Source organism: Scardinius erythrophthalmus (genome assembly GCF_964197995.2).
Source record: "Scardinius erythrophthalmus genome assembly, chromosome: 17".
Taxonomy (NCBI): domain Eukaryota; kingdom Metazoa; phylum Chordata; class Actinopteri; order Cypriniformes; family Leuciscidae; genus Scardinius; species Scardinius erythrophthalmus.
Genome location: NC_138237.1, coordinates 10,319,799 through 10,334,209, shown reverse-complemented (window position 1 = coordinate 10,334,209; position 14,411 = coordinate 10,319,799). Strand labels below are relative to the sequence as shown.

The 14,411-nt window shown below is 38.7% G+C and overlaps 1 protein-coding gene across 1 annotated transcript; it reads left to right on the top strand.

The window, feature by feature from the left end:
* Positions 1-11,763: 11,763 nt before the first annotated feature.
* On the top strand, positions 11,764-14,143 carry LOC308706037 (uncharacterized protein; the record flags this gene model as incomplete). Its single annotated transcript, XM_081391423.1, has 2 exons — positions 11,764-12,417; positions 14,129-14,143. The coding sequence occupies 2 exons, from the start codon at positions 11,764-11,766 to the stop codon at positions 14,141-14,143; spliced, it is 669 nt and encodes a 222-aa protein (XP_081247549.1).
* Between the last annotated feature and the right edge of the window lie 268 nt (positions 14,144-14,411).

Below are 14,411 nucleotides of genomic sequence, written 5' to 3'. Positions count from 1 at the left end.
CCATCATTTTGGCAAATAGGCACATTAGAAACTTGCATGTTGACCTTCAACTTCATATCTGGTCTTCCAACAAACGCCTATGTTATATGGCTCATCATGAGAGGAACAGGAAACGGAGTTGCATCAGAGTTCTTCAGCCTGAATCTCTCTATTTGTGGGATCTTTACCTCTGTGAACGCTTTGCTCATTCTGATGACAAAATGGTTTCCATTTCAAAGTTTCACAGCAATAACACAGTTTTTCTTTGGATTTACTGTCACTGGTCATCCTCTGTTTCAGTGTCTGATGTGTGTTGAGCGTTACCTGGCAGTGGTTCATCCTGTAACCTTTCTGAAGTACAAACCTCTCAGATATAGAGTGAACTGCTGCACTGTGGCCTGGATATTTATATTTGGCACTTGTTTGTTCTCAATGTTTTGTTTTCTCTCATTTACCATATATATGTATATATGGTTCTACTCACTGCAGTTCCTCCTCTTCCTCTCCATCCAGTTGTTTTGTCTTGTGGCTGTTCTCAGAGCTCTGAAGCAGCCAGGACCAGGAGAGAGAAGGAGAGAGAGAGAGGAAGAAAACCAAACGAAGAGAAGAGCATTTTACATCATTCGAGTAACTACTGCTAGCTTGGTTATCACATATGTTCCATTTATTGCCACTGGATTACACTTTCTTGCGACACAGCAGTTCATTCAGATTCTTTGGTCAGTTAGTTACATTTGTTTTATACTAGCTGGTTTTGTTCACCTTGGACTTTATCTGCAACAGACTGGAAAACTCTTCTGCTTCTGTTTTTTAAAAAAATGACATTTTGTTGAGTTATTAATCATATTACTGCCTGTTTTGCGCCAGACTCGCTATCACCCTGTTGTGTTTTATTTTGTGTTATTGAATATTGAGTGTTAAGATGAATATTAATGAATATTTTCTAATGGCATTATGAATCATATATTCTGTTGTTTATTGATAAGTTTAAGAGTAATTTAACTGTATCATTGTGTTTAAGTTTATATATTAAGGTGTGCTTTGTTATATGTTTAATGCATGTTGCTTTTAATTTTCTCAGTTGTATAAACAAATATAACAACTTATTAATATAACAACTGAATTGTCTTTGTGTCAGAATGTCAAATTTTGGTGACAGTTTACAATAAGGCCTCATCACAATTTCTTTCTTCTGCTGAAAACAAAAGAACATATTTTTGGAAATGCCAGTAACCAAACAGTTGATGGACCCTATTGACGTGAATTATTATTATTTATTTATTTTTTTACCATACTATGAAAGTCAATGGGGTCCATCAACTGTTTGTTTACACATTCTTCAAAATATCTTCCTTTGTGTTCAGCAAAAGAAAGAAATTCATACAGGTTTGGGACAACTTAGGGTGAGTAAATTATGACAGAATGTTTGGGTGAATTATCTCTTTAATGCATGAACTATCATGAAGTAACAATAAGCAAAACTGTAGATTTTTACATGATTATTTATTTTATTTATTTATTTATTTTTTTGTTCATGTGAGATTATAAAAATATGTTTTGTTTACGGTGCATTAACTAATGTTAACATATACAACTTTTTTTTTTAAAGTTGTTTAAATGAACACTAACGATTAATCAGAAGTATTGTTCATTGTTACTCATATTACATAAAGTTAACTAATTCAAACAAATAATGAGACTTTGAAAAAGTGTTTCCAATGAAAAAGATATTAAAAATAACACAAACACTAGTCGCAGCAGCTGAAATTATTGTCTACTTCAGTCAAATGACTCGATTCCAGGGCAACAATCATGGAATCATGCAAATGTTGAGCCTAAGAGTTATAATAATATAAATATTAATCCTACCACAAACCTCAAGCATGACTGCCTGTAAAGCAACAGAATACTGTATAATCAATTTCACCCAGAGTAATATCTACTCACAAAATTCTACAAGGCATAATTTCTAGCATTACTGGTTGGTTACCAATACGAGATCGAAAAGAGCATGGAAACACCTGCACTTAAATTTGTTCCATGACTCAATAAAGCATTGCCCTTCCAATCTCTAACCCAGTGTGCCTGATTTTGTAAGTCTGTATGGGTTTCTTGAAGCAAGATTATATCTGCTTTTTTAAGATTAAATAATCAAATAAAGCAAGCTCTTTTTGTTGTGCCCCGAAAACCATTAATATTAAATGTCCCGATGTTTAAGAATGTCATGTGGTAAATAAAAATGGGGCAAAAAAAAAAAAAAAAAAACAGGAAAATAAATGCATGGAGAATCATGACTATATTATTATTTCTAATGACAGATTTTCAATCTTTGCTTAACAGCACTCATGTGTTTCTTAAGTCTGTAACGTTTGGGCTGGTCAATTTCGTCAAGTGTAGCTTTTCTCATAGCCATAGAAACAGATTAAACAAATCAGTTGTAAATCAGGAAAATAAGTCTCTAGTTATGTATTCGCTGATTAAATGTGGCATCAATGAAATTATTAATCTGCTGAACAGAATAATGAGACTTCAGTTTAAAACTGGAGGCTTTCCCTTCAGAATTTCCTTGAGAATTAAAGCAACATCATGTAGTTTTTCAACCTTCATAATATATTTCCAAGACTCTTGTGATGGTACATCGACTTACAATAGGTTGAATGACATGTCTGCCATAGCCTGACGGGGTCTGTATCGCTTTTACTGGCACTACGGAACTTCAGGGTTCGGGTAGTAACCCAAGCACAAAAAGAACTACACAATTCGACTGCTTTACGGCATACGCCACTCATTTCCACTTACATTGCTTGGTGATTCAAGTACAATTTGATGTTCTCTATCACAAGACAGAGTCATCGTCTCAAATTGTTCTTCATTTTTTCCATTGATGTTCTCACCCACACTATGTTTTTTTTGTAGCTGAAGTTACTTGCTGTACATTAGCAGGTTCATCCTCATTTTCAACTACACTCACAGCCTCAGCAGTTAATGGGCATGCCTGCTTTATATGTCCATATCTGCCACAATTGAAACATTTCATCGACTCTGTGCTAATAAATATTGTGTAATCCTTGCCTTGCCTAAGAAAAACAACGATGGATTTATTCATTCTAGATGCCGATAAGATATTACGAGCACTTACTAACTCATCTCCAATAGCATTTAAAACATCTTTCGACTGTGATTGATTCATCCGGCCTGCATTTACATCCATGCCTTGCAGTAACATTAAAAATGAAAAACCATCAGAATGTGTCCCCATTTCAGCAGCACTTGACAAAAAGTTCAAATTACACCGTCAAAACGATAACAGATCCGCAAGAAAAAAGGAGATATAAGGACACAGTCACTCATCCACGCATTTGCAAACGGAAACGAGAGAGAGATAGAGATGTCTTGGAGTTAGACAACACGTCAGGACCTACTCATCGTCGTAATCATACTCTAGATCTAATATTATCACACGGAATAGATGTGGATGCGTTGAAATTCTGCAGCAGAGCGATGACATCTCAGATCATTACCTAGTCTCGTGTAATTTGCATTTAGCCAAGGCTGCAAAGCCGACTCCGTGTTTCAAATATGTGAGACCTATCACTTCTGCTACTAAAGATTGCTTTATTAATAATCTTCCTAATCAGTTTCATCATCTCAGCATCTCAGATAGCTTAGAAGAACTAGATATTACAACAGAAACGTTTAACTCTCTCTTTTCCAGCACTTTAGACACAGTTGCTCCGTTGCGCTTAAAGAAGATTAAAGAAAATAGTCCAACGCCGTGGTACAACGAGCACACTCGGGCCCTTAAGAGAGCAGCCAGAAAAATGGAGCGCAACTGGAAGAAAACAAAACTAGAGGTATTTCGCATTTCATGGAAAGAGAGCTCAATTACTTACAGAGAGGCTTTAAAAGCTGCTAGATCTGCTTATTTTTCAACCCTATTAGAAGAAAATAAACATAATCCTAGGTATTTATTTGAAACGGTGGCTAAACTAACGAAAAATAAAGCTTCAAGCACCGAAGTTTCCAAGCAACACAGCAGTAATGACTTTATGAACTTCTTCACTTATAAGATTGATAATATCAGGGACAAAATTATAACTATGCAACCGTCTACTACAGTATCACATCAGGCAGTGCATTGTAGTCTCCCTGAGGAAAAATTTGATTCATTCGTTGCTATAGGAGAGGAAGAATTTACTAAACTCATTAAATCATCTAAATCTACAACATGTATGTTAGACCCTATACCGACTAAGCTACTGAAAGAAATACTTCCAGAGGTCATAGATCCTCTTCTTAATATCATTAATTCGTCTTTGTCTCTAGGATACGTACCAAAAAACTTTAAGCTGGCTATGATTAAACCGCTTGTTAAAAAAACACAACTTGATCCTTCAGAATTAGTCAATTACAGGCCGATCTCGAATCTACCTTTTCTGTCAAAGATATTAGAAAAGGCAGTATCCTCACAACTGTGTTCCTTTCTTGAAAGAAATTATATCTGCGAGGATTTCCAGTCAGGATTTAGACCGTACCATAGTACCGAAACAGCTCTCGTTAGAGTCACAAATGATTTGCTCTTATCATCCGATCGTGGTTGTATCTCGCTATTAGTGTTACTCGATCTTAGTGCTGCATTTGACACCATCGACCACAACGTTCTTTAAAATAGATTAGAACATTATGTTGGCATTACGGGAAATGCACTAGCATGGTTTAAATCATACTTATCTGACCGTTATCAGTTTGTAGCAGTAAATGATGAGATGTCTCATCGATCACAAGTTCAGTATGGCGTACCACAAGGCTCAGTACTAGGACCGCTGCTGTTCACTCTGTACATGCTACCCTTAGGAGATATCATTAGGAAACATGGAATTAGCTTTCACTGTTATGCCGATGATACTCAGCTCTATATTTCTTCAAAACCTAACGAAACTTATCAATTCACAAAATTAACGGAATGCATAGCGGATATAAAAAATTGGATGACTTGTAATTTCCTACTACTAAATTCTGAAAAAACAGAGTTTCTAATTATTGGACAAAAAACTTCCTCACGTAATAACCTAGAATACTGTCTAACACTCGATGGCTGCTCTGTTAAGTCTTCGTCGTCGGTTAGGAACCTGGGTGTGCTCTTTGATACCAATCTTTCATTTGAAAGTCACGTGTCTAGTATCTGTAAAACTGCATTTTTCCATCTTAAAAATATATCTAAATTACGCCATATGCTCTCATTGACAAATGCGGAACAATTAGTTCATGCGTTCATGACCTCAAGGCTAAATTATTGTAATGCTCTATTAGGTGGTTGCCCTGCACGCTTAATAAACAAACTACAGCTGGTTCAAAACGCAGCAGCTCGAGTTCTTACCAGAACCAGGAAGTATGACCATATTAGCCCAGTTCTGTCAAAACTGCATTGGCTCCCTATTAAACATCGCATAAATTTTAAAATATTGCTGATCACGTACAAAGCACTAAATGGTTTAGCTCCGCAGTACTTGAGCGAGCTCAACGCATTATAGTCCGTCACGTCTATTACGATCTCAAAATTCCGGCCAGTTGATTATACCTAGAATATCAAAATCGACTGCTGGCGGTAGATCCTTTACCTATTTAGCACCAAAACTCTGGAACAGTCTTCCTACCATTGTCCGGGAAGCAGACACACTCTGTCAGTTCAAAGCCAGATTAAAGACACATCTCTTTGACCTAGCTTTCACATAATACATTATAGACTTCTATAATTTAATGTTATGCTGCATAGATTAGGTCAGCCGGAACCGGGAACACTTCCCAAAAATCCTGATGTACTCGTTACATCATGAGAAGAATGGCATCTACGCTAATTTTAGTGTCTGTGTTTATCCCAAGGTTTTTCCTGCAGCCTGCCGGATCCAGGCCGTATCCAGATCTGACGAAGGACCTTCGCCTGGACCGATGACAATGCAGTGCTGAAGTGCCAACTAGTCTCTCCCTATGGAGGATCCCACTACCACTCTACAGATAAGGCGTTGTCGGGAAAATTCGTTTCGCGTTCCTACCCCAAAGCAACAAATAAAATAAAATTCCTTATCAAAATTTATAAGGAAAGACAAGTATTTTGTTTAGGCTTGGCTTGTAGGGAATTCCAAACCTGCGTATATTCAAACGCACATAACTATAGAACCCATTCTAAATGCGCATGTGAACGCCATCAGCGTTTCTCACAGGTTCGCGTTTAAAGTCTGTGTAGAGGGAATGGTGTCGTCTTAGCGGCCCCTAATTTAATAACAAATGATCATTGCGACTGAACCAAATCAATTAAAACTAACTTTAGATGGAAATAACTTAACTCTGCTGTAAAGCCGAAACAATCTCTGTTACCTTAAATTATACGCTTATCTCTGTAAAGCTGCTTTGAGACAATCTACATTGTTAAAAGCGCTATATAAATGAAGATGAGAGAGAGAGAGAGAGAGAGAGAGAGAGAGAGATCTTACCTCATTCCATCTGATTAACTGCTAGAAATGGGAAATTCAATTGTGTGCTGTTCAAATGGTTTAAAACGCTATAGATCATTTTGACTTTTATTTCTTTTTATCTTTATTTGCCTATATATTGTTTATGTGAAATGGTGCATAGAAAGCTGTGCCATATTAGTGAATGTTTTGAAGTGAAACCACAAAAACAGCACAGAGTATCATTTACAGCACATTTACATCAAGAGAGACCGGACATTCACTCTTCAGGTGACAAACTTTAATGTAAACCTTTGTCTTGGTTCACTGACAGATTTTTCACTTGATTTAAAGGTACAATATGCAAGATGTTCTGCCGCTAGAGGGCGCTTCATTCAAAACAACAACAGTGGCGTAACTTGATGACGATGTGAAGGAGCGTGGAATTATGGGAACTGTCGTTTTCAACTCCACCGTGGATGTAAATCAGTCAGACGGGAATCGGAAAATCATGTTCATGGATGAGGTAAAGTTCTATTTTTATAAATGTTGCATTTAATGACATGCTTTTATTTCATTAAAATGAATTAACCGCAAGAAAAGTAAGGTTTAATACTAAATTGGTTATCATTGATGTTACTGTATTTGTCAAATTCATTGTTGTGATAATGCTGCGCAGTTTTACGTGTTCTAAACAATTGTTGTAAAAGTACATTCGAACATACCCACATAATTTGCCAAAATACTGATTAATCTTTATGTATAGCACATACATGCTATATGTAACAAAGTTCAGATGTTATGGGAAGAAGGAGGCGGGAACTGGCGAACATTCATGACACATTTTAATAATAAAAATAAAACAAATACAAGATGAAAGTAAAGTAAAAGACAGCAGCCCCTCACGGACGACTGCTGTCACAATAAAATGTCACAGGTCGGGGAGGGCCAAACCAGACTGCACCCACCCCTAACCCACTATCACCCAGAGGAGCGTATCAAAGGAGGAGGCAGGAGTAAAAGGAATAACAACTTTATTTTGTATTAAAAAGCAATTAAGAAGTCCTAGTCTAAAATTCCTTGTCCTCTCCTTCCCAGGGACCCAGAGCAGCACCGCCGCGGGTGTGAACCGGCGAGACTCCCAATGGGAGAACGTTGGACAGGGGGGTATCACGGGTGAGTAGGGAGGACGGAGATCACTTCCTCCACAGACTGGCGTCGGACTCACAGTGGGAAAGCGTTGGACAGGTGAGTATCACAGGTGAGTAGAGAGAACGGAGATCACTTCCTTCACAGACTGGCGTCAGACTCACAGTGGGAGAGCGTTGGACAGGTGAGTATCACAGGTGAGTGGAGGGATCAAGGCTCGGCTGCAGCAGACTCCAAGTCGCACGCGGAACGGGGCTTCACTAGGACAGACAGATTTAACTTCAACAGCAGTGCACAGTTCTCACGTGTGTTACAGGGGACAGATAACTTCGCACCATGCAGGTAGGCTTAGGGTTGCAGCAGACTCAGTCGCAGGCTAAACGGAGCTTCTCTAGGACAGACAGAATCAACTTCAACAGCAGTATACAGTTCTCACGTGTGTTGCAGGGGACAGATAACTTCACACCATGCAGGTAGGCTTAGGGCTGCGGCAGACTCACAGTCGCAGGCTGAACGGGGCTTCTCTAGGACAGACAGAATCAACCTCAACAGCAGTGTACAGTTCTCACGTGTGTTGCAGGGGACAGATAACTTCACACCATGCAGGTAGGCTTAGGGCTGCAGCAGACTCACAGTCGCAGGCTGAACGGAGCTTCTCTAGGACAGACAGAATCAACTTCAACAGCAGTATACAGTTCTCACGTGTGTTGCAGGGGACAGATAACTTCACACCATGCAGGTAGGCTTAGGGCTGCAGCAGACTCACAGTCGCAGGCTGAACGGGGCTTCTCTAGAACAGACAGAATCAACTTCAACAGCAGTATACAGTTCTCACGTGTGTTGCAGGGGACAGATAACTTCACACCATGCAGGTAGGCTTAGGGCTGCGGCAGACTCACAGTCGCAGGCTGAACGGGGCTTCTCTAGGACAGACAGAATCAACCTCAACAGCAGTGTACAGTTCTCACGTGTGTTGCAGGGGACAGATAACTTCACACCATGCAGGTAGGCTTAGGGTTACAGCAGACTCACAGTCGCAGGCTGAACGGGGCTTCTCTAGAACAGACAGAATCAACTTCAACAGCAGTATACAGTTCTCACGTGTGTTGCAGGGGACAGATAACTTCACACCATGCAGGTAGGCTTAGGGCTGCAGCAGGCTCACAGTCGCAGGCTGAACGGGGCTTCTCTAGGACAGACAGAATCAACCTCAACAGCAGTGTACAGTTCTCACGTGTGTTGCAGGGGACAGATAACTTCACACCATGCAGGTAGGCTTAGGGTTACAGCAGACTCACAGTCGCAGGCTGAACGGGGCTTCTCTAGAACAGACAGAATCAACTTCAACAGCAGTATACAGTTCTCAAATGGGGTGATGTTGCCTCGCAGAGGTTCTTCTTTCTAGACACCGCACGTAGATGTAAGCAGTCTCACTCAGCTCTCACAGTAAATAGTAGATCCCCAGGGCACATGGGCAGTTGCGGGGCAATAACAGGTATTCTTCCACACACACACACTGCAATCCAACTCTAAACATGTATTCGTGAGGGGAAACGTCAATTTACACACTGCAATTCCACTCTTCTAGTGCGCATAAGGCCAGCACTCACCCACAGATCCTGGTCTACTGGCCTGATGATCGCCAGGGGCGGACAGATCACTCGAGAGATTGGTCTTCACGGTCACAGACGGACTTCACTCTGCTGGACTCCAATCGGGGAGAGGAGATGAGGAAATCAACAGGAATCAACATTTCACTCGTTGAAGGGTGTACACATGCTCCAAACACTTCAATCCAATACCCAATTTAGTGTAAAACACATGCAGTTATGAGATTCAGTTTGATAACTACTCATCTGTCTCTTCCCCAGCTCAGTCAGCGAATTTCATTCCTCTTGGCCGTCCCCGAGTCCTCTCAAATAACACTCCTTTTCCTTCAAGACAACCCCTCAACTGCAGTTCCATAAACAAATCCCCACGGGAGAGAAGCCACCAACGATCAGGGGGAAGAACAATCCAGATCAACGGGGCAGAAGAACAGCGCAACACCACAGCATGGCATGGCATGGCACCGCATGGCACCGCACCACACAGCACAACCCCGCACCACACAGCACAACCCAGCCTTCTCTTCCTTGTGTGTTTTTATCCTGTCAAGAAGCGGGAGTGGTCTCAATCAAACACTCAACGTGAAGCCCTTACACCTGTCACCAATCTGCCGTTTAGTTGTCATGACGACAAACACTCATACAGGTCCGGGGATGGTGTTACGCTGAAAACGTCCCGACGGGAACAATTCTCCAGAGGGGAATTGTTCCGGGGCTGTTTGTCACCCCGTGACAAAAACACAACACAACACAAGTTCAGGCCTGTCCTCTCTCGCTCTGTCGTCGCTCCCCCTTTATGCTTCCGCTCCTCCGTGAGACATACGAGACCGGTGCGTCGCGCAGGTGTCGCTCATCAGTAATCACGCCACCGGCCTCGTGCCGCTCTCTCACGGCCATCGGCCTCGTCCTGCTCGCCACACTATATTTATTTACATGGCCATAAACACCAGACGTGATAAACAATGTCAATAAACTAAACACAAACCTAAAACAATAATACCCGTACGTTGACAATGACGTTTATGGGACTTGTCTTTGTCAACAGAACCAGCTGCAATCGGTAAAGAATAATTGTGTTCCATAACGACTGCACGAAACAAGCTAACGTTTGTTGCTTGATAGACCCAATAACTACAACTTCCGCATTTGTCCAGGACTCCACGCAGTACGAGCGGAAACCGAGGTTAACGCAGATATGATGCCATTGACTGGCGACCCCCAGCACACCCCTCCTCACATGCCCCGTTTCCTTGGTTAAAATTGCAATTTTCTCACGATTTAAAAATAGTTGGAAACATTTGGAATATTGTAAGTAATCAACTTAGTAAACACCTTTAATGCAAAAATCTTACATATTGTACCTTTAAGTTTAAACAAGACATACAAGTGGGGGGAAAATATATATATATATATATATAAATATAAATATCTGTCAGTAAGACAAAATGCTCTTAACATCACAATCTATGAAAACAAGTACGTGTCTTGTTTTAAGCATTTGAAATGGACAAAAAACAACAACAAAAAAACAACGAATTAAGATTATTATTATTATTATATTATTATTAATAATATAATATTATTATATTTCCAAATGTGTGCAACTGTCTTCACAACTATTGATGGTTTCTTTAGGAAAATATGTCATGATTAGTTTTGGGCCATTTTCCAATTTCTGGAGCTTGCTGTAGGCATTCCCCATTTAAACCCTTGATTTGGTGTAATAATTATGCTAGGTACATTGGCAAATTGTGAATGTGCAATAATGCTAATAATAATGCAATAATAGTGCAATAATAATGTTTATTCAATTACTATATAATTGTTAGGTTCTTGATGTTATGTTGGCCACTTGTTAGACTACAGTTACTGAAAACATATCCTTTCAGACATGACAATAAAATTAACCTGAGCTGTACACACTATACATATGTTTGTAATATCGTAAGACTAGACATAAGTAGATTTTTTTTGCACTTACTATTCAAATTATTTAAAACAACATGTCATTTTAAACCTCATGTTTTTATTTGACTGCAATGTTTGCATATATATTATTTTATGTGAAATGTTGCATATGAAGCTGTGCAAATGACAACATTGAAGTGAGACTTCAAAAACAGCAGAGTATTATTTCCATCCAGAGAAACTGGACATTCTCTCTTCAGGTGACAAAATCTCCTTTTTGATTAATTTCTGAGTTATTCCATTCAGTAATATGCAAAATATCAGTGTGATTATCAGACATAGTTTTAGGGTTAGATGATTATCTTCTGAGTAATACAGGTTGAGGTGCATCCCTAAATGGTTTCCTTAAACAAGAAAGTGATTTTGTATATGACATCAGACTAAATCTAAATAGTAGTGAAAGTGATGAATCATATCTCATTTTAAAGTAATCTAATGAAGGAATGTGATTGTCTTCTATGTATCTTTTTTTTTTTTTTTTATGCAGTATATGTGTAATAGTTTTGACTGTTTTTAATGAAGTCTTAATTGCTTGGTACATTTGCGTTTCTCTCTTCAAATAGAATACGCTAATGAATCATTTTGTGATGTTCTGAGCTGAAAAGACGGGGGAGATGAATAGCACGGTTAATTTCACCACACCTGAAGCATCGACAAACTCCACAACTGATTCCTATGAATTAATCTCCAGAATATGTGTGTCCAGCATCAGTTTTCTGTTTGGTCTTCCTACACACTCCTATGTTTTATGGCTCATCATCACAGGATCAAGTGGAGTTGCATCAGAGTTCCTCAACCTCAATCTCTCTGTTTGTGAGATTGGTGTTTGTCTGACAAGTTTGTTTATTCTGCTGTCATTTCAGTTTTCATGTTTCAAGACATTGTCACTAATTTTGCAAGGACTATGCATCACTGGTCGTCCTCTGTTTCAGTGTCTGATCTGTGTTGAGCGTTACCTGGCAGTGGTTCATCCTGTAACCTTTCTGAAGTACAAACCTCTCAGATATAGAGTGATCTGCTCAACTACTGCCTGGATAATAACTTGTGGCTCATGTTTAATCTGCTGGTTAATTTGGAAGACACTTAGCATGATCTTCTATACATGGTTCTTCTCACTGCAGCTCCTCCTCTTCTTCTTAATCCAGTTGTTTTGTCTTGTGGCTGTTCTCAGAGCTCTGAAGCAGTCAGGACCAGGAGAGAAAGGGAGAGGGAAAGAGGAGAAAAACAGCATAAAGAGAAGAGCATTTCATATCATTTTAATATCTACTGTTAGTTTGGCTATTATATATGTTCCATTTATAATGTCAGGATTCACTACAATTTTTACACAACAGCATTTTCCGGCTCTTTGGTCTACTTCTTTCTTTTGTTATATTCTGGCTGGTTTTATTCAGCCGGTTCTTTTTTTGAATCATGTTGGAAAACTGACACTGTTTTCCACGAAACCTGTTAAAGATATCCATTGTAATGTGAACAATGTACAGTAACATTGTTGTTGTTCCAGCTGAATTTACACTTTAATTGACACAGTTTATGATTCCAGAACATTTTAGTCAGCCATTCACTGTTTTACTTATTCTGGTATCTTTGAAATCACTGACAAATGCATAAAATCATTGTGTTTTTTACTTATATGTATAGTATACCTTTTCTAGCTGTTATACATGGTTATTTGTATGTGGTTTGGTTTTTGAAGTACTTAATTAAGTTAAAGTATTTGTACTTAGTAGCCTACAGTAATGCAGAGCCGAAACACAACCAAAACCATGTTCTTCTGCAAAACGCCTGCAGTTTGGTTTTTAACTGCTAAAGTGTGGACTTAATTGTAAGTCAGAATGGTTTGAATGTAGATGATTCTCAAAAAACAATACATTTGCTTTAGATGAATATACTTTTCAGTAAATCTGAATTGGTCACTTTCCTATGATTATGTAGCTACTGTTGTTCTCATTGATATACATAAAGCAGACCTAACGTTTATGTGTATATACCTTGTTTTGTTATATTGATTATGTGAGCGGAGTACATGGTCTGCTGTTGTTCGGGATGTATTCGTGTTTATACTACAAATACACAATCTTATTTATTTATCAGTACTTATTTATTATACTAATCAGTATCTTACAATTTCCAGTGAAAAATCTCCATATAAGTGAGCTTTTTTCCTATTCAAATGTTTAAGCTATTTGAATAGAATACCACACATAATTTGAACCTCACGCTTTCTTTTATTCATTTGCATATCCATTTTATGTGAAGTGAATTGTTTATGTGCAGCCATTTATTTGTGTGGCAGCTTTAAGACTATAAAAACATAGTCCAGAGGACATTCAGTCTTCAGGTGACAAACTCTTCTTTATTTAATTTTGTATTCAATAATATGCAGAAAATATCAATGTCATCATTGTAAAGATAAGTTGTTTGATGATAATGAATGCAGCTATATTTTGAAATGATTTAAAATTAAAATACAACTGGGTAATTTAAGTGTTTTGCTGAATAACTGACTGAATTTATTTGGAGTTACCTGAATGCCTACACATGAAATTATTTAATATTGGTTGGCTTTGGTTATATGGGTTTTAATTTTAGAACTGCAGAACTAAGGATTGGAATCTGTTGGGAACAAAAATAAGGAAGAAATGGACTCTACACTGAACTTCACTACAGACTCAACAACCCGTTCCATTGGACTAATGAGCAGCATGGCACTGTGTGTGTGCAGCATCAATTTACTTTTTGGTCTTCCTATACATTTTTATGTTATATGGCTTATTGTCACAGAAACTGGAATTGCAACAGACTTCTTCAACCTAAATGTTTCTGTTTGTGAGATTGGCAATTGTCTGAAATGTTTAATTGATATACTGTCATTCTGGTTTTCAAATTTCAAGACATCGTCACAGTCTTTGTATGGACTAGCCATCACTGGTCGTCCTCTGTTTCAGTGTCTGATCTGTGTTGAGCGTTACCTGGCAGTGGTTCATCCTGTAACCTTTCTGAAGTTCAAACCTCTCAGATATAGAGTGATCTGCTGCACTGCTGCTTGGATAATCACTCTTGGATCCTGTTTGTTTTGCATGTTTACTATAATCTCGCTCAACACTAGTCCACATGCATGGCTGTTCACTGTGCAGTTTCTACTTTTCCCCTTTGTTCAGTTATTTGTCCTTGTAGCTGTTCTCATAGGTCTGAAACAGTCAGGACCAGGAGAGAATGACAAAGAAAAGGTCAACCAAATGAAAAGAAGAGCGTTTAATCA